Source organism: Falco punctatus, assembly GCF_963210335.1.
Source record: "Falco punctatus genome assembly, chromosome: 4".
Classification (NCBI taxonomy): Eukaryota; Metazoa; Chordata; class Aves; order Falconiformes; family Falconidae; genus Falco; species Falco punctatus.
The window spans coordinates 12,017,529-12,040,179 of NC_137583.1; the positions used below are offsets into that span (position 1 = coordinate 12,017,529).

The 22,651-nt window shown below is 57.6% G+C and overlaps 1 protein-coding gene across 3 annotated transcripts in view; it reads left to right on the forward strand.

The window, feature by feature from the left end:
* The window catches only part of PLXNA1 (plexin A1), a 123,396-nt gene that overhangs the window by 16,453 nt on the left and 84,292 nt on the right, over positions 1-22,651 (forward strand). For all 3 annotated transcript variants that reach the window (XM_080384903.1, XM_080384905.1, XM_080384904.1), the window contains 2 exons: positions 469-1,815; positions 8,072-8,254. In XM_080384903.1, coding sequence (XP_080241029.1) covers positions 613-1,815; positions 8,072-8,254 — 1,386 coding nt within the window. In that variant the 5' untranslated portion in view covers positions 469-612. The remainder of the gene's footprint in view (positions 1-468; positions 1,816-8,071; positions 8,255-22,651) is intronic.

Genomic DNA, 22,651 nt, shown 5'->3' on the forward strand with positions numbered 1-22,651 from the left:
ACGCCCCGGTGAGGTGTATGTATGGGGTAGGTGTGCCGGAGCGCATCGCCAGGCTGCTGCCTGCCAGTCTGGTCCAGCCAAGGGCTGCAGGCACGCTCGAGTGGCTGCTGCTCTTCCCGAGGGGGCTTGGGGGGGGTGAGGGCAAGGTGGTGCCCCTTGGGGCAGGGCAGCTGGTTGGCGGGTGATGCTGGGGTGGTGGGACAAAGTGCATGGCAGCTCTTCAGTGGGGACATGCTGTGCACAGCGGTGTGTGACCGGGCGGAGTTGTCCTTAGCATCTCACAAGTTCTCTTGGTCCCTGTACCAGGGACACGTTTTCCTCTGGGGCAGGAGGTGGTGGGGGATGTTTTGTTAGGCTGTCTGCTGGAAGAGTGTGAAGCAGCAGCGTTTCTGCTGCGTGGGGTGGAACAGGCTTGACACCTTGCAGGAAAGCCTCCTAACACTGCTCTTCTTGTATTTCTCCCTCTAGGGCTGACCAGACTGGCTGTGCCCACGATGCCCTGAATGCCGAGCGCAGTGGAAGCAGAGGAGACTGTGTCCCGTTAGTTCCTCCTCCCTCCTTCATCCCTTTAGTTTGGGTTTGTTTCTATTTATTTTGTGGCTGGGTTTGGGCATGGCCTTGGCTGGATGTGAGGCTGCTGCAATGCGGCTCCTTTGGCTCAAGCACCACTTGTCCATCAATGTTTGGACCTTGCTGCTCTTGGGGAGCACCTGGCTACCGCTGGCGGAAGGCAGCCCCAAGTCTCCCTTTAGGACTTTCCCGGTTACAGACTGGAGCTTGACGCACTTGGTGGTCCACAACAAAACTGGGGAGGTCTACGTGGGGGCTGTCAATCGGATCTACAAGCTCTCCAATAACCTCACGCTCCTGCGGACCCACGTGACTGGGCCCGTGGAGGACAATGAGAAGTGTTACCCTCCACCCAGTGTTCAGTCCTGCCCGCACGGGCTGGTCACCACCAACAACGTCAACAAACTGCTGCTGGTGGACTACTCGGGGAACCGGCTGATTGCCTGTGGCAGTGCCTCCCAGGGTATTTGCCAGTTCCTGCGGCTGGATGACCTCTTCAAGTTGGGTGAGCCCCACCACCGCAAGGAGCACTACCTCTCCAGCGTCAATGAGTCGGGCACCATGTCTGGGGTCATCATCGAGGTGCTGAATGGGCAGAACAAGCTCTTCATTGGGACGCCTATTGATGGGAAGTCAGAGTACTTCCCCACCCTCTCTAGCCGCAAGCTGATGGCCAACGAGGAGAATGCGGAGATGTTTGGCTTTGTCTACCAGGATGAGTTTGTCTCCTCCCAACTGAAGATCCCCTCGGATACGCTCTCAAAGTTCCCCACCTTTGACATCTACTACATCTACAGCTTCAGCAGTGAGCAGTTTGTTTACTACCTGACCCTGCAGTTGGACACCCAGCTCACCTCGCCTGACTCCACTGGGGAGCAGTTTTTCACCTCCAAGATCGTCCGCCTCTGCGTGGACGACCCCAAGTTCTACTCCTACGTGGAGTTCCCCATCGGCTGCATGCAGGACGGCATTGAGTACCGCCTGATCCAGGATGCCTACCTGACCAAGCCTGGCAAGGCTTTGGCCAAGTACCTGGGCATCTCAGAGCAAGAGGATATCCTCTTCACCATCTTCTCCCAGGGCCAGAAAAACAGGGTTAAGCCTCCCAAGGAGTCTGTGCTCTGCCTCTTCACGTTGAAGAAGATCAAGGATAAGATCAAGGAGCGCATCCAGTCATGCTACAGAGGGGAAGGGAAACTTTCGCTCCCCTGGCTCTTGAATAAGGAGCTGGGCTGCATCAACTCGGTAAGTTCTCACTTGTCTCTACCCAAGCCAGGCTGTTGCTGGCTCCTGGCAGTGTGCTCTGGCTGGACCTTTCCTGGTGGGAGGACTGGTGCCGTTAGGGCCGGGTCTGCAGCTTGCTCAGTACCATTCCTTGTGGAGAATCATGGCTTCGTTGTGGGGTGGCCCTCTGGGTTTGGGTTGTGTTGGTGCCTGTGGTGAGACCGAAGCAGAGGGCTCCATGCTGATGCAGGTGCCTGCGTCTGGTGCCCCTGCGTTGTGATTTGGGGAGTGTGGGTGAGTTGGGCAGGGAGGGCAGGATGCTCAGTCCTCAGGGCATCTGCTGCAGCTCTGCTGGGGAGTCCCTTGCGGATGGCACACGTGAATTTGTGAGGGTTGCGTCACCTGGGATTTGGTGGTAGCCGAGCAGAAGGCGTTGGGGGCAGGTAGGCTGTGGGAGACAGGGAGTGTGGACCTGATGGAGAGAGGTGGGGAGGTTGGTGGCCCTGGTAGAAGTTGGTCAGATGCTCAATGTGGAGGACTGATGTCCTCTCCATGGAGTGCTGGAGAGGAGGACAGAGGTCACAAGGCACCATCAGTGAGGTGGCTTTTGAGCGTGGCCACTGCAAGCTGTCATCCAGAGGTGCAGGAGGTGCGATTCCCAGCCAAGGGAGCCCTCCCCGCTGTTCCCAGGGGCGTGGGTGTGTCTGGCCCCTGCTGGTGGCTCAGCTGCTCAGTGTGGGGTCTGTGAGCAGTGGGGAGCGGGTCAGCTCCCTGCTTGGCTCTCTGGGTTTGTTTTCCACCTGAACTATTACTATGGCTGGACTTTCTTTTTTCTAGGCAATGTTATAAACCGTGAGTGGTCATGGGGAGGCTACCGTTCTGCGTGACAGGGAGGTATTATGCTGGGCATCACCCAGCTAAGCTATATAGTCGCAAGGCAGGGTCAGGTACCTGGCAGAGAGGGGTTTTGGGGTGTTGGTGCATTTGGTGGAGTCTGGTGGAGGTCCTGACACCCTTGCTATCGCCCACTTCCCCCCCAGCCCCGCTTGCTGATGCTCGGCACCCATCAGTGAGCCCCCAGCCCTGCCTGAGCAGGGTTTTGTGTGCCTGGCGGAGCAGGCAGGTGGGTAGGGGGTCCCTGCGGAGCAGCCCTGCCTTCCCTCCCACCGTCCTCCCCGCAGCTCTGGAGGAGACAGCTAACAGCTGCCTGACAAAGTAAAGGGTTTGCTGTCAAGAGCGCTGGGCTCGCAAATCAGATTTTGGCTTTGAACTAATTCAATTTTGCTGGAAAATGATGAAATCGTTACACTGCTGCCTGTTGGGTCGCGCAGCTGCTGGCTCCGGCAGAGGAGATGCTCACTGCTTCCTCCCGCTCGCTCTCCCGGTGCCCCACGGCAGCGCTGTGCCCCCCGGCTTTGGGGGTGGGTGCTCTGCCCCCCTGCACTTTGGGCACAGTTTCATGCTAGGAGGGTCCTGGGTTTGCTGCCCGGTGGTCAGCCCACCCACGTGTGTAGGTGGACCTCAGGGTGCTCTTTGGGTCCTGCCAGCTGTGGCTCGTGCAGGTTGGAAGGATGTGTGCCCCGATGGGGTGGCTCCTGCTTTCGAACGGGTTGGGTTAGGGGGTGCTGCCTGCCCCCAGGGGAGCCAGGTGCTGTTTTTTGTCCCCATCCTGCTCCAGCTGCCAAGCAGAGCTGGGAAAGGCATGACTGGATCGTGAGTCAAACCCTCAGCCCCTTGCTGTGCTGAGTGCAAGCCAAACCAGACCCCGTGGAGCATGTAACCTCTTTCTGGCAGGAATTTCTGTGCCCCTAATAAAACACAGCCACCTCTGGGATGGGTCGTGGCAGTGACAGATCTCTCAGTGGTGAGTGCTGGCCAGAAAATAAAGGGCATGCTGTTTTTTTATTTTTAAGGAGGCAGAATGTAATTGCTCAAGTCAGTAGTTGTTTGGGATTTACACCCTGTCCATATGGAAAATGTCCCAGGAGCTCTCTTGCTCCACTCCTTTGCAGAAGCAAGGGACTGAGGCTGGTCCATGCCGAAGGAGGCTTTGCCAGCACCCTGCTCCTGGACCTTGAGTGGTGCTGGGACAAGAGATGCTCATTCCCGGCACTGCAGAGCAGCTCCAATTCTCTGGAGCTGGTGCCAGAGCCAGGAGGAGAGGCCACCAGTGTTGGCAGCTAGCTCAGGAGGTGTTGGTGGTTCCTCCCCGGTGCTGGCGAGTAGAGCGAATTGCTGTCTCCTGTTTCTCTCTCCACTTCTGGGATCCAGCTATCCAGCAGTGGGAAGGGGAGTGAGACCCCTCATGTTGATGCACTCGGACCCAAGCATGGAGTCGTGCATACAGCAAAGGCGTCCGGCAGGGCGGTCCGGTCCGGTCCTGGGGTGCAGCCAGCCCCGCTGCCTAAATCGCTCCCGAGCTCGTCCGGAGGCTTTGCTGCTGGCTGTGTTTCACTGAAGAGGGGTTCGCTGTTGTGTAGCCTGGCTCTTTGCTTCCCCTGTGCAGTGCAGGGACTGGGGGTCTGCGTGCCCATGGCCAGACGTGCTCAGTGCATCAGCCCAGCACACCCATCCCCGAAATGGGGGGATGAGGATCTGATGTAGCAGGGCTGGAAAAAAGGACAGTGGCTTGGAGCTGGATGCAGAAGTTGCAGCAGGGAGTGATTTGGGGTTCGCGGAGTCCTTGACCCCCGGGCTGGCAGCACGGGTAGAGCCACTGGCCGGAGCCAGCAGGATGTGGGCAGCAGCTTTCCCTGGGCTGCTCCAGGGAGAAAATGAATTTTGACTCCTTAGTGGGGCTTGCTGCCCAGCCTGCTGGCACAGGGCAGTGGCTGGTGACAAACTGGCCCAAACTGGGCCGGGATAAGCCAAATCCTTCCTGGGGCAGCCAGAGAAATGCAGGTGTTAATGAACCATACCACACTGGGATTATTCCTGGCCGGCGATTAACGTGCAGAAAGCCTGGCATCCCAGCCGGGCACTTGGTACCTGCCTCCCGCAGCCTGCTCCCTGGCTTTTCGGGTGTCCCCCTGCCCCACATCCTCCGTTGCAGCCCCTGGGGGGCACAGGGAGATGGGGTGAGCCTGTAATGGTGTTAACTGGCGAATTACTGGCTAATTAATAATGCTGAGCAGCGCGAGGCTTGCCTCTGCTGTCTGCTCCCTCATTGCTTTGGTAAGTGGGCTTGAAGGGAGGCAATGAGACAAGACACGTCAAGGAGACGCTTGCTCTTGCTCGCTTGGTGCTGTGGGCACCCCCTCCCGCAGGCCGCTTCCCCTGGGAAATCCAAGTTTCCTGACCCGATTTCGGGGAGGCCGATAGTGCTGGGGGAAAGGAGAAGGTAGCTGTGCTGCAGAGGTGGGGGCCTGGGGTGTCTGGCTGCGGAGGGGGTGCCAAAGGAAAACACTGAAATAAAAACAAAAGGAAAAAAAAAATAATTAAGGAAGGGCGAAAACAAACAGCCCCCCCCTTGCAGTGGGCAGAGGCCGTGGTCCCTGCAAACGCCCGGCGACACCCGCACTCGACGCCTCCTGCGGATCCCAGCATCTGCAGGCTGAAACACTGCAAGGTCACTGGCCCTCGCGTGCTGTGGTGTGTGTCGGTCCCTGCCGGCACTGGCTGGGGGACAGCTGTCCCCTCTGTCCTTCCATCCCTCCATCCCACCGCATCCGCCAGGGATGTCGGCTGGTGCCCTGACCCCGCGCTGCGCTGCCGCCCTTGGCCCGACCTCGCCGTGCAGCCTGCCTGTGCTTCCCCAACGAGGCATTTGCCGTTAATGAGCTAATTGTCAGCGTAATTATTTATCGAGGTGGTGTCGGCATCTCGGCGGTGGCGGGCACTCCTCACGGTCCTGGAGCACAGCTGTATTTGTCGTTTCCCAGAGAGTTTGTTGAGACAAAGCAGAGAGGAGTAAACACCGTAAACATCTCTGCTCTTGCATATTCAGCAGCGGAGGGGCTGGGGAAGCTGCAGACTGAGCATGGAAGGGCAGAAGCTGCTCCCAGGGGCTGCAGGCGCTTAAATACCTTCATGCCATTGCCCTTAGCCCCTCTGCTACTGCTGGTGGATGGGTGGAAGGTGCTGGGATGCTTTTTTACTGAGGCAGAGAGAGGGACAGAGAGAGTGTGTTTTCCCAGCGAAATGCCTGAAGGATCCTGGTGTCCAGCTACGAGCTGGGTATTGGCCGGAGCATCGCTTCTGTCTTGCTCCGTGGTTGGGAAGATAATTTTCTCAGGTCTGTTGTTTTAAAATGTCTAGCCGGGTGATGCAGAGGAGGATGCTTAGTGCGTGTGCTGGCTGATGGAGAGGAGAGGACACTTGCAAGGCTGGGTGGGATTCAGAGGGTGGGTGGAGAGGTTCAGATTCCCCTTCCCCCTTTTTTTCCTGTGGTCACAGAGGCAAGTTGTGCCCCAGGTTCCTGTTTTGGGGATCCCCGCACCTCTCACGCCTCTCTGTGGGGGTTCCCCCAGTTTAGGGAAGGACGAGCAAAGGTCAAGTGGTTAATCTTTAGCTATGACCTAACTCAGGCACGCAGCAAAGCAGAAGTTAGAGTAACTGAGGAAGCAGCCCAGCATCCCCAGACCACCCGGGGAGGCCAGTGTCCCAGTTTTTTCCTGCTGGAAGGCTGACACAGCACTGAGTCCCCACTGCAGGCTGGGGTGGAACCACTGGCCTTGGGGCTGGCGTGGCGGCAGGGCGAGGAGGGCGAGCAGCCTCGCCGTGGCTGCAGGAGGCTGAAGCCGTTGTGGCTGTGAGTGCATTGTGCCAGGGCATGGAAAACCGCCGTGTTTTCCCTCCTCGCTGTGGGTGACTGCAGGTTGCTGGTGGGAGCCAGTCCGAGCTGACCATCATTTCCCAGGTGCCGGCGAGTGGGAATGGTCGAGCTATGTACTGCCCGTGCGTATGTGGAACTCGGCATTTTCCCATATGCTCTGTGCACATGCTGTATGGATTTAGAACCCCTTGGGGACTGGCATGCATTTGGAGGCTGCTGCTTGCCAAAAACCCTCTCTCCTTTAAATTCAAAGTTACATAAGGAACCTTGTGAAGCAGAAAAATGCCGTGGCCAGAGCAGGCTGGCTGCCCTTCGGCCATGCCTGCCGTGCTGCCCTAACCTCCTGCACCCAGGCTTGCTGCCACACTTGGGAAATTTGGCTGGAGCCCCTCGCTGCCTGGGGTGGGCCAGGGCTGCTGGGGGTGGATTCTGCTGGTGCTGTGTGAGGCCATTGTCTAGCGTTGGGACCTCTGGGGGGGCCGTGTGCCCCCAGGCTGGAGACCCGTGGCCAGGGTCTGTTGTTCTACTGAGCAGGTCAGGGTGAGCGTGGTCAATGGGAGAGGGCAAGTGCTGCAGAGCTGGTCCCGGTCCTGCTCCCCATCCTGCTTCCCGGCTTTCACAGTGGGCATCCCTCTTGCTTTGCCTTGCCCGTCAGGGGGGCTGTCCTTGTCAGAGGTCCCTCCTGTCGCAGCCCTGAGGGCAGAGAGGGGCTGGTGCAGCCTTGCCTCTGCCGATCCCCAGGCAGAGCTTGCAAAAGCTTCTCCCAGACCTGCGGGCAAGCGCTGAGCTGAGGCGGCAGCTGGCTGAGCCAGGTGCCTTGTCTGGGGCAAGGCAGCACGAAAAAATGTGGGGATTTCCCAAAGACATTCCTGTGGGAGGAAGGACAGGGCTGGCAGGTGGGTAGTGTGTTTGCTGGAGGCTCTGCTATGTGAAGTGAGGCTCTTTCAGGAGCCCTGACCCGTTTGTCTTGGCACGGCCTTGGCTGGGAAGTATTTTGTCTCTGGGGGGAGGCTGGGATGCAGGATTCAGCCCCTCCTGCCTTACTGTGGAGCGATTTTCTTTTTGAAGCTAGCACCACGGTGAGGAGGAGAGGGGTGTGTGTGTGTTGGGGAGCTCGTGCTGGCATCCCACGTGTCTGAGATGGCTGCGGCGGGGATGGGGGGGGAGCAGGGATGCTGTGCTGGCTCCCGCTGGGTTTGTAAGTGCTGCTCTGTAAGATAAAGACTGAGAGCCTTGGTCTTGGTCTGCAAAGCTTGTTCAGATGCAGAGGGATTGCATGCCTTGGATGTGTCCCAAGTGCCTTACATCAGCACACAGGGAATTTCAGGGAAGCATCAGCTCATCCCTTCCCTAGGCTGGTGTGGTGGGATGGCTGGGACAAGAGGGGCTGCCGAAGCAGCTGTAGCTGATGGCGTAGAGGTGGGAGATGGCTGATGGCCGTCTGGGAGGTCCTGCATTTGGGGCATTGGCAAAAAGATCATGTCTCCTGTTTTCTTCCAACAGCCTCTGCAGATTGATGACAATTTCTGTGGCCAGGATTTTAACCAGCCGCTGGGCGGGACCATCACCATCGAGGGGACTCCGCTTTTTGTGGATAAGGAGGATGGGATGACCTCGGTGGCTGCCTACGACTACAGAGGACAAACTGTCGTCTTTGCGGGCACGCGGAGTGGGAAGATCAAAAAGGTAGGGAAACCCTCAGTCGTGCTGATGGGGAGGGATGGCTGCTCGCCTTGCCGGCCCGTTTTGGGGTACAGGTAGGGCTGTGCCCCCCTCACAGCATGACTTGATATTGGGGGTAATGTACAAAGGGCTGGTGAGGGGCAATTTCCTTTTGATCCTCTCAGCCAGCCAAATTTACAAAACCTCTGTCTTTTGGAAGGGTTATTACCTCGGGAAGTTGAGTCCTGGCTGCTGGTGGATCAGAGCTTGTCCCGTTGTGTCTCAGGGCAGATAGGTTTGCCCTGCAGCTGCCACAGGACGGCTTCTGTCTGTCCAGGTCCATGTGTCTTTGCTGTTGACCTGGGCAGGGTGAGCAGAAGTGGGTGCTGATGGCTGCAGCCTGGTGCAGGGGAGACTTCTCTTCCCATACCCCACCACGGCACGAAAGGCTGCTTGTTGGTGGCAATTAGAAGATAGCTCCATTTGCCTCTCTCTGCCTGCATCTCCACAGGGCACAGATTTCCTGTTATCATAACATCATGCCTATAATTACAGCTGTACTTGCCCTGTATAAACATAGCTTGTGCTAAATGCATCCTCAGCCAGGGAAAGGTAATGTGAAGGTCCTGGTATGGTCCCTGCCAGGGGCAGGAGAACTGGTGCTTGCCTGGGGGTTCTGGCCCATTGCTCTGTGGCTTGTGATGTGCTCTAGCATCCTGTCCTGGGCACAGCACCCTGTGTTTTTGCTGCTTCTCCTGATGTGTGCTGGTCAGGGTGCCATGGAGGAGGCAGGGTGGCTTCCCTGGCGGCAATCAGGAGCACGGTGCTGTTGTGGACACTAGTTCCCATATGTCCTGCTTGCGCTGCCCGTGTTGCCCCTGGGCCCCTGACCTGCTTGTGGCCCTGCCTGTTAGCAGAGTGTTCAGGGGCAGGGGGCACATGGGCAGCATATGTTGGGGTGGGGGGCAGGATGCTGGTGGTCCTCTCGAGCCCCACATCCTCTGCTTGGCTTTTTGCGGTCCCTGAGGGGGGGCCATGGCGGCGCCAGGGCTGAGTGGGGCTGTGGGGAGCTGACGGAGGCAGCTCGTCCTCCCTTCCGGATCGATGAGGGATCCAGAGGGACTGGTGTCGCGTTGCTGGCGGCTTCTCCTGCCGCTGGGCTCCAGATGGGAGGTTTTAAATGGGGATGGGAAGGAAGGAGCGTGAGGGAGGAGGGTTCACAAAGCCACACGGACAGTGTTAGACCTCTGGTTCCTTATTTATCTGGAAAGGCCGGCGGTTACTTTTTACACAGCAGATTTGTTTTTTCCTCTCCCTTCTTTCAGTTTTTCTGTGGACTTTGCACCTTCAGAGCCACTTGCCAAGAGTGATCTAGGGTGGGTGTCTGGCCAGGGTGCAGGCTGCGTGCTACAGAATCGTGGCTGAGGGCAGGACTTGGAGCTCGGGTCTGGTCTGACCATCCTTCAGTCCTGCAGGCCTTTCCCCAGCTTGCTTTTTGTTGGTTTCCAAACTTGGTGCTGCAAAGAGCTGGTCTGGCTCTCTGGCCCTGCAGGGCAGGAGGACACGGAGCAGGAGCTCCATGGAGACCCAAGAGGCGGCCTCGGTCCTGTCCCAGCACTGGGATGCCAGGCTGGTTGTGTAGGCTTGTCCTGCCTGGAGTCCCCAACCCCCCCTGGGGTCGCAGATCACTCTGATTGCAGCCAGGGAGCACTTTGCAGGCTCTGAGCCCTGCGCTGCCAGGTCCCCCCTCGTCCCTTGCTGTGACCTTGGGGTGGGCAGCCCAGCCTTTCTGCAGCAGGGGCTGCCTGGCTGCCTGGCAAAGCGCTGCCTCAGCAGCTACCCGATCCTGCTGCCTGGCTGCCAGTGGGGCTGGAGGGAGGGGAGGGCTCCTCCCTGAGACAGGGGCTGCCGACCTGTCCTCAAGTGGTGCCGACGTGTCCCCAGCCAGGGGATGGAATGCCTGGCAGGGGTCCAGCGAGTGTGGCCAAGGTAGCTCCTCCAGGTGGAGGATACAGGGGGGTTGCATCCCACGGCAGTGGTCACAATCCCTCTGCTTTTATACCATCGGAGTTTAACACTGTGCCCTTGGAAGCACCCGTGTGAGGCTTGGTGCAGCCTGGTGGCTTCTCTGCCCTCCTGTGGGCCCATCCTGCACTTCCCAGTACCCCCTGGCTGCTTCTTTGGGGAGGGAGGGCAGGGCTGTGCCGACAGCTGGGTGCTCCCCTCCCCATCCCCAAGAGCCCTGTAATGGATGCTGCTCTGCCGAGGGGGCACGGATCTCACCATCTGGGCTGGGGTAAGGTCAGGGCAGAGTTAGTGCCACGTCTGGATTTTCCTTGGATGGCAGCTTCCATGCCCAGCATTTGTCCAGGCTGTTGTGTGCAGACAGAGCCTCCCTTTGTCCCCCTTGCCCCAAAAGCCATGCGAGCCTCTGGCCGCCCTGCAGCCTCTCCCGGCCCCGCCAACAGTTGCTGCTGCAGGGCCGGGTGCTGGGCAGCACCTGCTGCCACCGCAGCTGCAGGGAGACCCCCATTGCAGGGGGGTGGAAAGATATCGCAGGCAACATCAGATTTGCAAAACTGGCTGTGGGATGGGGGCTGCGGGCTGGGCTGGGGAGGCACAGAGGGGACGGAGATACAGGACCCCTGGGATGCCAGGTGGGTCACAGCGGCAAAGCCCCTGGCAGCCCGCTCTCAGCTTGTCCCTGCAGGATGGCCAGGCAGGCGGTTATCTCTGGCTGGCCCCGAGTTATGCGGAGAGGCCAGGGCTGGAAAGCCACGGCCCCGTGTGCTCACTGCCCCGCATGCCAGCCGTCACGGGGCTGGGGTGCCCGGGGAATTCCTGCCGCTGCCCCGTGAGCGGTGCAGGGATGACTTCTCACCCTGCTGGGGCTGGCAGTGGCTGCTTCCTCCGCGCTCCCGGCTGGTGCGCTGGGGACCCGGCCTTGCACGCTGTGGTCTGGGGTGCTGCAGATGGGGAAGCGCCGTGGGGACAAAAGCTGTGAGCGTGCTGCAGTGGGGATGTCCAGGGGGTATTTGCGCAAGGGAAGTGAGGCTTGCTTGCTAACGCTTGGGTTTTTCCTGGAAACCACCTGTCCTCGCTTGACAATCTTTTCACTGCGCAGTTGTCATTTTCCCAGGTTGTCTGTCTTATTTTTTTGGGTGGACAGAAAGCGGTGTGTGTAACTGCAATGGGAGTTACTCAGTCGCATGCTGGAAAGACATGTTTGATGCTGCACACGTAGTCACCTCTTAACCTGTGCATGCCGAGGACTTGATTTTGGGTGTGCTTGAAGTGTAGTACGGGGAGAGGGAAGAAGGACGATGCTGGAGGGGGTGTGCTGGTGGTGCAAGCCCCTCCCAGTAACTGCAGGGTGCTGGGGCTGGCGGCTGGGAGCTGGGCCAGTGGGGCATCCTGGGAGGTGCGGCTGCCCTTGTTAGCTTGCCATCTGCTCCTTGTTATGCAAACAAGACACTGCCTTGGGGCTCTGCTGAGCACCAGTGTGGCCCTTGTGGGTTGACCCAGTTTTGGGTGCTGCCTGGTTATTTTTGGGGGTTGAGCTGAGCTCCTCCCTCAAAGTAGCTGGTGGCTCCCTGCCCACTGCCGTCCCGGCTGCTGCAGGGCAAGGAGGCTGCGTGCGAGCTGTCGCTCCTGCCACAGCCCCGCAGAAGTTATCCAGCACCACCTGGGATCCAGGCACTGAAGATCCCCAAGGCAGGCGTGGTTGTGGGGTGGTGCAGCCAGTGCATCCCAGCCAGGGTAGCATTGGACTACACATCCCTGGTGGTCAGCTGAGCTCATTTTTTTGAGGATTATCTGGCTGCCCAGTTGCCACTGTAATCCCTGCAGCTCCCTGCCCTGTCCTGAAACCAGCTGGCCTTGGGTGCAAATGCATCAGGACGTGTCTCCATTGGGAATCTGCTCCCCGCCGGGGCTCACGCTTGCCACAGCTTGTTTATTCTCTCCCACGGAAAAGCACAGCTGAACTGACCACACATCTGGCTTCTTTGGCTTCTTCAGTTTAATAATAATAATAATAATAATAAACAATTCCTCACGCTAAGTGGGTCATCCCCATCCTTACACAATGGGATGCGGTGCTCCTTTTCTGTCCTGGGGAGGACCAAGGGGCTCTCCTGCAGCCCCTGTCCTGCCCAGGGCAAGGAGATGGGGGTCCTCCAGGGGACCAGATTTTGGCAGCCCATGGAGGCACCCCCTTTGAGTAGGGTTCTCTTAAAGCTTCGGAGGAGGATGCTTCAGTGTGTTTACAACCCTTTGTGTGTCTGAGCAATATGACCTGAAAATAGGTGCTGTGGGGAGGGGGGGCTGCTGCCTGGTGGCTTTTTGGGAATTTCCTTGTTGCCTGCTGGCTCTCATCCCATCACAAAAGCCCCCATGTGTCGGCCTCTTGAGTATAATGCATGACCTGATCGTGGCCCACGTGAGCTGGAGGGAGAAGCCGTCAGGCTCCCTGCCCGCTCCGCCGGTCCCCATCCCCGCAGGTCCTTTCGCATCGCCCTCTGCTTAGCGCTGGGGTAAGCGGCTCCAGCTGAAAAGGGGCCCTTTGTGTCTCGGCGCGTGAAATCGGGCTCCCGGAGTGCGCGCGAGGGCTCGGCCTCCCTCGTGACCCTGCTGCCAGCTACCCTACTTACTGCCTGTTCCTCGGTGGACTTATTTTTTTTGGGGGGGAGCAGATCTGGGGCATGAAGCCTGCCCTGGTCCCAGCGGTGTCAGCCGGTGACCCTTGAGGGCTCCCCGAGCATCGACCCCAGCGCAGCCCCTGGAAATCCTCTCCTGCCCGTGTTGCTGCCTCTCCCCAGCTGGCTGCCTGGCACAAGGGCCTTTTGTTCCTCCTGCCTCTTCCCTTTGCCCTCTCCCACTCTGTCCCCACCCCGTCCCCATCCCATCCCCTGGGGACCCCTCGCCCCTTCCCCACATGAGCACAGCCCCCACTAGAGCCTGTGCCCAGCCCCGGGAGGGAAGCCCGCTCCTCCGAGCATGCGTCTGCGTCTCTCCCCAATCAGTGGCAATAATTTTATTGGCATGACAAGGTAGCTGACGGTTGCCAAAGTGAATCCATCACATACCTCTCGGTGGCTCCCCGCCCCCTTGAGAGCTCTCGCCGGAGTCGTGAAGCTGTTTTAATCAAGGTGGAGGCTGGAGAGCTGGTGTGTTCAGTGGATGGGGGGGTGGAGGGGGCGGTGGAGCCTTCCCTGTCCCCCTGCCTGTGGTGGGGAGCGCTCAGCATCTCCCCGTTCCTGCTCAGCAGGAAGAGGCCCCCGCTCGCCGGCGTCGGGCTTTGTTGAGCCGCCCGGCGCTGAACAGGATGTCTCATTGTTGGAGGAAACAATTAGAAATTCATCGTGAACCGTTGGCCTCGGGGGGACCGGCCGGGGTGGCAGGGCCGGGGCTGCAGGCAGCTGCCGGCTTCGTCCTCGAGTGACTCCTGGAGGGGGATGCCTCTGGGGTTGGTGCTGCTGCCTCATGCAGGATGGATGGGGATGGGTGTTTCCACCCTCCTGGCCCTCTGAGGGATGCTCCAGCATGCTCATGCAGCCTTGGGGAAGGAGAGGGTGTGTTGGGGGTTCCCTCCCCCCAGACCATGCTCCTTCCATCCCCCCTTTACCCCCAGGCGTTTTGACTCACAAACCATAACCTTTTTTTTTTTTATTCGCCCCCATCTGCTCCGCTCTCTGCACAAAGCCAGCAGGTGAGTGAGGCCTGGGAGCTGGCGCTCGGCCAGCCAGGGAGGCAGCAGCAGCCAGCCCTGCTCCAACCTTCCCGGCTGAAAGCGCTGACGGTGCACGTCTCCCTCTCCCCGGCTCTGGCGCCGGGTACCCGCAGGCAGCGCTCTGCCCAGCCCCATCCATCAGCCCGCTCCAGCTGCCGGAGCCGCCGGTGGGTAAGGCAGCATTGCCACCCCGCTTTGCCGGTGTCGGGGCAAGGTGACTTTTGGGGAGCAGCATGTTGCAGAGGCTGGAAGAGGCTCAGGGATGGAGGCGGATCCTGAAGACCCCGTATCTTCAAAAGGGCTGCTGGGTGCAAAACCTGGCTTCTGTAATTGCCCTGAAAAGGGGTTTGTGAGCAAAATGCCTCTCGGCAGCCCCCTGAGCTGGCTTGTGCCGCTCTACAGGCTGTGCTCAGGAGCTGGCGCGTCTGCCAGCCCAACACAGCAGCATCGCCTTCGCAGCCAGTCCCTGCGGACCGTCCCGTGCCCTGGCAGGGGCTACCAGCTTGGAAACAGGATGGAAGCAGGGCCGGGAAAGGAAAAAGCAAGCACCTGGGGGTTTGTGTCTGTATCATGTCGCTGGTCTTGCCCCTGTTGTTGCGGGGCTGCGTGAGGTGATGGTGGCCATGGCTCAGCCGTGCTGGGAGAGCAAGGTGGGGAGTGATACTTTGGGGTCCTTGGTGTGGATGCTGAGCCCCCCCTGAACCTCTGGTCAAGAGTTGCTAGTGAACTGCCTAAAGAAAAGGAGCGTGTGGACTTGCCCATCACGGAGGGTGTGCAGCACTGTCCGTGAGCACAGGGTTCTCCCTCCTGGCTCGTGGGGCTGGTTTGGTTGGTGAAGCATGAAGCTGGTGAGTGTTTTCCTCTGCATCTCTCTGCTGCTGAATGTGGGGCTGTGATTCCACCACCCCACCCCCCCCCTCCTATGACCCCTATTCTGCTAGGGAGAGTGGGAGCACGACTCTTGCCCTGGACCTCTCCTCTTGCTGGGGACCTCTGCGGTGGCCCCTTGGCTACAGGGCAGGGTGAAAAGCCACCCTATTGAGATGGAAATGAGCTGGGAGGTCCCAGCTCTGTTGGGTCCCTCTTGTTGGAGCCATTGTGCCTATTCACTGGCTCAAACACTGACTAATTTTGGCTTTTTAGGTGGGAGAATAGCCCTGGCCTCCCACCAAAGGCAGCAGAGAAGAGGTGGGATGTGAGGAGCTCTGGGACTCATCAGAAAGGCGGTGGTTTGGGAGGCAGGGGCTGCAGGAATGCCTGGATGGGAAGGGGCAGTGCAGGTGTCCTGCCTCACCTTTGTCCAGCCCCATTAACCCAGATTTAATGGTGCCTGAGGAATTTGCCCTGAGCCCATGGTGCACTGGAGGAGGGAAGGTGCCTGCTCAGCAGGGTCCAAGCTGGTTTCAGTGTTGTTTGTGTCCCTGTGTGCCCCAGCACTGCCTCAGATAGAGATGGGACAGTGGGGAAGGTCAGCCATCCCCAGTCCCTGGGGGCTGATCTCCCCGCTTTTCCTCTCTGGACTGGGAGGAAAATCCATCATAAATCAAGAGCGAGGTGGAGGTGCGGTATGGCGCTTGGGGATGCAGGATGTGGACTCCAGCTGCCCCTCGGGTGGCTGCTGGAGCCCCATCGTCCATCTGTGAGGCTTTGGTACACATGTGGGTCATTAGTCTCCACTGAAGGTCCAGGGGGGGATGGCACTTAGCCCCAGGCCACTTGGAAGAGCTGCTGTTTAGCCTCCGTTATCCCCTGCCCTTGTTAATTGTGGGATTTTCTGAAATGGAGCAGGAGAACAGATGCTAATGGCAGGCTGGTACTGACAGGGAAGGCAGCAGGAAGGTGCCCCATGGAGTTGGCATTGTGGGGTGAAATATGGAAGTAGAGGAGCAGGGGCAGGGTGATGGTAAGGGTGCAGACCCCAGGGACTGTACCCCTGTTTCTCCCAGGGGCTGACCTTGTTGGGCAGCAGGATGGGGGACAGGAGTTAAACCCCGTCCCGTAGAGTACCCAAGAAGCACCTGAGAAGGGACCGGAGTGCTCAGCCTGCATCTTGCCAGGGTCATACTTAGCCTGCACGATACAGGGCAAACAGACCCAGGGACCAGAGCTGTGCTGATAATCCTGCCGTGCCTCGCGGATGAGCCAATTCCTGGGAGCTCTGCTGGGTGGCACTGGGGGGTTTAGACTTGTCGCCTGGCTAAGGAAGAGGGTCTCCCAGCCTTGGGCGCGTGTGTGCTAATCCTGGCTTAGGCCACCACAATAAGGATAATGCTTAGCATTTTACATGATGGTGCTTCATGATGAAACGGGTTTGATGGGTTTTTGCTTTAATCCCTTGATTGGATGCAGTTGCATGGCTGAGGGTGAACTGGAGTAGACTGGTGGGTGGGGCTGGGGTGGTGCAGCCGGGCAGAGCATCGCTGGAGGGGCAGGAGGAGCATCAGAGCCCTGAGTCCATGGGATGGACTGCAGGTGTGGCGTCCACTTTCCGTTGTCTTTCTACCCAGAATGGAAACATTTCCCATTCTAACTTTTTTCCTCCATTTTGCCTTTCTCCTTTATCTCTCCTACCCCTACCAGTGCTTGAAATAGCTCAGTCTGCTGCAGGCCAACCCCACGTTCTTCCTCTCCTGCCATTTGGTGGTTCCTTGAGGCTCCCCTGTCTCACCTCTGACTGATCAGAGGAGTGGCATTAAAGGACTTTGCACTGAATAAACCTTCCTGAACCCTGCTCAGCTGCTTCCAAGCTGGGAAGTTTCTCCATAACCCCCCCTCTCCCTTTCCTTAGCTGTTGAGACGGGAGAGGGAGAGTAGGGCTGCAGCAGGGCTCAGCGGGGAACGTGATGGGCAGGGGGAGTGCCATTGTTCGGGGTTTGGCGCTGGATTTCAGGGCCCACGGGTGCTTTCCCTGGGTGGCTTGTGCCGTACCAGAGCTGAGCCTGGCACCTCCCCACTCTTTGTGTGCCCTGGGACCAGCCGCCGGCGAGAAACCTCCCTGTGGCAGCAAGAGCAATTGTCTACATGGGAAGCAATAGTGGGAAAGTTTTATTTAATAGACGCTTAGTTCTTTTAATGCCATTTAGCAGCTGGAGAGAAGGAAGAGAGCCAGTGCCGTGTGACAAACTCATTCTCTGCAGACTGAGGACAGAGCTGAGGTGGTAGGGAGCATCCCTATGGTCTGGCAGAGAAAGGCAGGATAATGTGATAGCACTTTAATTTTGCCATGCTTCATGCTCTTGAGGGCAGCATTGGTCGGTTGCTTTGTGCTGGACACATCTGGGATGGCTAGGGCGCTCAGTGCAGGCACACTGGGGATGCAAAGAGGGGTTGTGTCGGTACAGCCGGTGCTGGGGGAAGCATCTCCCTCCCACTGTAATCCCCGTACGGGCAAAGGAAATGATGCCGGCCTGAAAAAAGCCTGCGTGGTTTTTATTAGCTACATCCCTAATGATGTATTTTGGATTGCTCTCCTGCGTGGATAAAAATTACCAGACCTTGAACAAAGGGAAAAAAAAAAGTCTCTCTGACCTTGAAGCTGTTCGTTCACTTGTCTTCATTTCATTCCCCTCGGCTGGGGATGCAGGTCAGTTTTGGGTGCTATTTATAGTCCGCTTTGCTTGACGGTTTTCTTTACAAAGCGAAAGGTTGTCACCTTTGTTTCTGATACTGCAGAGAGGAGCTGCTCAAGGGAAAAGGAAGAATAAATAAGACATTTTTCAGAGTGTTCCTATATGTGGCAAAGCTTTGTAATCTGGAAAGATCAAAAAGCCCCAGACTGCTGCGCTGAGCTCCTTGTGCGGACGTAGCCAGGGCCCGTGGCTGCCTGGAGGGATACGGGGTGATGCTCTGCCGTGCCGGCTGGTGGCTGCAGGGACCAGTCGGGGCCTTTATCCGCTCCAGAACAGCGATGCTTTCCCTTCCCGGGCAGCTTGGCTTACTTCTCCACATCTGGTATGGTTGGCTTTGGTTGAAACAGCACGTTAGCTTCATTATTCCCTTCTCTCTCCCCCGTGAAGGAAGCCCTGGCTGTGTTTCCCACCTTCACTGGAGCCGCCCGCCCGCAGGAGCCCCGCTGCCGAAGTGGCATCATCAGTCTGCATCCCCTCCTCCAGCCCCATCCCTAACTGACAGACGCGTTGAAACAACAAATGTTGCTGTAATTTAATTTTCAGGCAAACAATAGTCGGGGGACAATGTTAAATTCATGAAACTGGCTTAATGCGATGACATTTAATGAAGCAATTTGTGCGCTAGCGTGGCTGTGTGCGGCTCTGGGATAGTGGGGATGCTGCTCCATCCCGCTGGGTGGTCCCTCTTTGGGGGTGAGCTGGGGAAAGACTGATGCTCTGGGGGAAGGTGGGGCTTGTCCTTCTACTCCCCAGGCTGTGTGTGCTCCTGGGGTGCAGCTGTCCTGTCCTGCTCCCCGATGCTGCTGCACCGTGGGCTGAGCACGGGTGGGTCCAAGCTGCGTTGTTTGGCTGGGAGGGGAAGAGTTAATGAGAGTGTTTTGGGGCAGGAGAGGACTTGCTCTTTGCAGGCTTTGCCTTCCCTGGTCCTTTCCTCCCTTTGCCTGGAGCCCCCCCTGGGAAGGTCCCTTCACCCCCCCTAATCCCCTTAGCTGGGGGGTCCTGGCTGTGGGGGGCCTTTTGCTGAGGGCAGGGCTGGAGAATTGCCCCTTCAGGGCTGTGCACCAGGGGAGGGTTTGGCAATGGTTAAGTCCAGGCAAAGGGCTCCTGGCCATCCTGCTGCTGCTCCTGGAGACCTCTTGTCCCTGCTGGTCTCAGGGATGCTGCTTGGCAAGGGTGGGCAGCAGGCAGAGCACGGAGGTGGGAGAGGAGCCATTTCCTTGTGCTGGATCTGCATCCTGGAGGGCTCCTCCTCAGGGGTGAGGAGACCCGTGCAAACACGCTCTCCTCCCCCAGCCCCTGCTTTGGGGTGCCAGATCGAAGCCTCAAATGCCGTAAGCAGCCGACAACTCCCATGTGTGCAACTCCGGCTCTTCCCAGCAGCAGTTGCTTCCAGGGCCAACCTCGGTTGCAGCATCCACTGGGATGTGAACTGAGGCTGTTCCCTTTGTGGCAAGAGTTCGGAGCGATGCTGCACAGGGATTACAGTTCACAAAGCAGGTCAGAGAGGTGGTTTGGAGGGTGGGGGGCCTGGCTGCTTGCTCCAGGGGTGGACTGGATTTGTGCCACCTCACCAGCATCCCTCGGGCACCCTGACACCAGTGACATGGAGGCTTCTGCCATTGCAGTTGAGCTTTCCATGCCTGCCTTTCCCGTCGGTGATTGATAGAGCCCCATAGATCTTAATTATGTGCCGGCATCCGCAGAACAAACCTGGTGCTGCCGTAGCTGGAGGCTTAAACGCTGGCGATGCTGCTCGCTGGGCCGGGTGGCTGCTGAGGTAGGGGGCTTCCTTGACTTTATGGGGACAACTCATTGTCCTTGTCAGATGTGAAGGACCTCTGGAGCCGCATGGGTGGGAGCTGGGTCAGTGGTGGGTGAAGGGGAAATGTTAAATATATGTGTGGATGATTTCGCTGTGGCTGTTCTCTGGTGAAGCCTGGGAGGAAGGAGCTGGAGACATATGGATGCTGTCCCCTTTGGAATGGAGGGGATGAATGCTCTGTCTCCCACAGGGCTTTTCTCACCTGCAGAAGTCCTCCCCAGCCCTCTGCATCCTCCCAGCGCCAACCCCCGACAAAAACTGAGCTCCACCAAACTCGTGTCACTGGTGATGCTCTTCCCAACCTGGACTTAGAGCTAAATTTTCACGGAAAGGTGCAGTAAAATCAGTCTGAGGATGGATTTTGGGCTCAGCAGAGGTGCTTGTGGGCAAGCTTGAAGTCTGTAGAGTAGTTTGCAGTCCTGGAAGCTGTGAAGGCAGGAGGTCTGCTGGTCTCGGAGGCTGGGTCAGTGCCTGCCTGTTGTTCCCTGGCTCCTCTGGCTTTCTGCTTTCCATTGACAGCACTCAAAAATTAACTGGTAGCTGTTGAACAAAATGCAACTGAAAAAATTTGCAGAGGAAAAATGTGATGCAGTTTGGATGTGCCTGTGCATGTGTATTCATATATATATATATATATATATATATATATATATTATTTTTTTTTTCTTTAAAAGCTTCCGAAAATAGGCGTGTGTCTTGGCCAGGGTGACTGTGTCTGTAATTAGCCATGGAAAGTGTGTCTTAGTGAGGCTGGTACATATGCAGCCATGCAGAAAGGCTCAGCATCCCTGGCGAGGAGGTCAGGATGCGGGACCTCAGGGGCAGTGAGCACGGTTGGAGGGCTAGGGGGTGCAGGCAGTGGGCTCCCATGGTGTGCTCTGTACTGGCAGCTTTCATGGCAGGGGAGGGGGCAGCAGCCTCTGCCCCCCTGGATGGAGATGCTGGATGGTGTTGGGCTCACTGCCGCCGTGCCTGGTTTCCTGGGGAGGAATCCCTCACCCCCAATGCTCATTTCTCACAAAAAACATCACATGCAAAGTCCTTTAAAAAGACCCAAAAGCCCCAAAACTGCACTTTGCCTGCATGGTCCGTGCCAGCTGATTCCCACCCCACACAAGGGGGTGGGAACTTCCCAAATTGAATTCTCCATTTATTTCCCCAGGGTTTCTCTGTGTTACTCTCCCTCTCTTTCTGGTATGTTTATGAGCCTCGAGGGATCTAGTTTTACACTCAACGTTTAAAATTAAAGATGTGTTTCTCTTCTAACAGGTGAGATAAACACTCCCTGTCTCAGTTGGGGGTTTCCTTCCTGCCTTTCCTTCCCCAGCCGTGGAGTCTGCTGGTGGGAAAGTGCGAGCCCACGGCTGGAGCAAATAACCTGGGAATGAGATGGCTGGGCTCTCCTCTCGGGGGGATGAGTTGGCGTCGATGTGGGGGGTGTGAGCTCTGGCTTCTTGTTTTAAGAGGGCAAAAATTGTTACCATTGGCCTGGGGTGGGGGGGGGGTCTGGGTTGGTGGTGGTGGAATGGAATGTGCTTTCTCAAGCTTCAAAGTGTGGTTCATCTTGGTGACTAAGGGCATGCGGTGTGAAGACGTGATGCTGCTGCTCAGCTGCAGGAGGGCTCGTTAAATTGCGGTGGCTGGGTTGTATGGCAGCGTCAGCGTTTCTGGCTGGAGGCTGTGTGGGGGCTGGCACAGCCTGGGGTGGCACCTGCTGCCCCTGATCCCCATGGGGTGTGCTGCTTGGGGTCCCTTGAGTGTTGTCCCCCTGTGCCTCATCCCCCCTTTAGTCACTGATCCCAGAGGTGGAGAGAAGCCGTGTCTCGCTGGCTTAAGGAGAGGTGGAGGGGCTTCCTCTGTGCCCCTTGACCGAGTCCAGCATCATGGCTCACCTTCCTTCTCCAGCCTCGTCCTTTCAGACCGCAGTCGGGGGTGCCTTTCTGCCCCATGCCTGCTTTCCTGAGCTGCCAAAGTGAGACCTGGGCTTCATTTTGGAAATGGAAGCAATCAAAGAGCACGCAGACAGCTCCAGTCCTCCCCAACACCATAGCCACCCAGGTGGCTGTCGGTGCCTCCCTCTGGGATGGAAGCGTCTCCTCTCACCTCTGCTTGGCTTCGGTTCCCCCTCCATGTGTTGTCACACTTGCGTGAGCATCCTCACCACCGTGCTATGAAAGCCTTGCCTATAAATCCAGGCTAGATCCCCAAGAACATGACTTTTTGTCAGAGACTTGGCCCACTGTGCGTTTCTGAGTCAGCACCAGAGGTGGTACTGCCTACCCGCGGAGCTGGGGTATTTTTGCAAGCATCTCAGCGAGCTCCAAGTCTTGCCCTGGGTGTCCCTGCTGCAGGTGGCAGCGCTTGCTGGCCAAGGCTCTTGAGTCAAAGCTGTTGTTTCTGCCCCCCCAGCCTCTCTAATTCTGTTTATGCTTGTGAGCAGGGAGAAACAGAGAGAGCAACCGAGCATTTTTTTAATGGCTTGCGAGTTTCTGGTGGTGATTTTCATAGGAAAAAGATAGTTGTGTAGAAGCAATTAATTGGGGGAAAAGTTTATGGTAACAAATGTCATGAATGTTTCAAGGATGGTTTGGATGAAATACATTTTTTTTTTTTTTTTAAAGCCTCCCAGCAAAACCAAAAACCTTGCCCTATTTTGAACCTTGCCAAAGAGAAACAACTTCAGAACTTCAATTTTCTTTTCTTTTGGTGTGTATGTGTAATATTTCAGTGCTTTCCCCCCCGCCCCCAGGCTGTGCTCCTTAAACAAAAGCATGTGTTTTCCTGGCTGGCTCCCCAGAGGCAGCTCTGCTGGAGCGCAGGGCAGGGGCTTCGAGGTGACGGCCGCACGAGTCCAGGCAAGTCCTGGGTTTTGGCAGGATCTGGAATCCTCCCTTTTTTGGGAGGGGGATGGACTGTGGTCAGGTCGCTGCCTCTGCCTGGGCCGCCTGTTCCTGCTTCCTACCATCTGCGGATGGCGGTGCCTGCAGCCAAAAGGGGGAACAAGCTATAGGCATGCGCGGCGTACTTCGATATCCTGGGGCAGAAGGTGATAAAGGAAAGAATTAATGCTTCAGAGTGATGTTAGCGCCTTGGCCGCTTCTCCCTGCGCAGCCGTCGTCTGTGGCTCGTAGGCTGTTGGTAACCTTGCTGTGCCTCTTGCTCCCTAGAGCAAGTGAGGACTTGGGGAGCTTGGTATGAAAAAAAGGACATTTTCTGTGGGAGATGATTTCCTAGGGGGC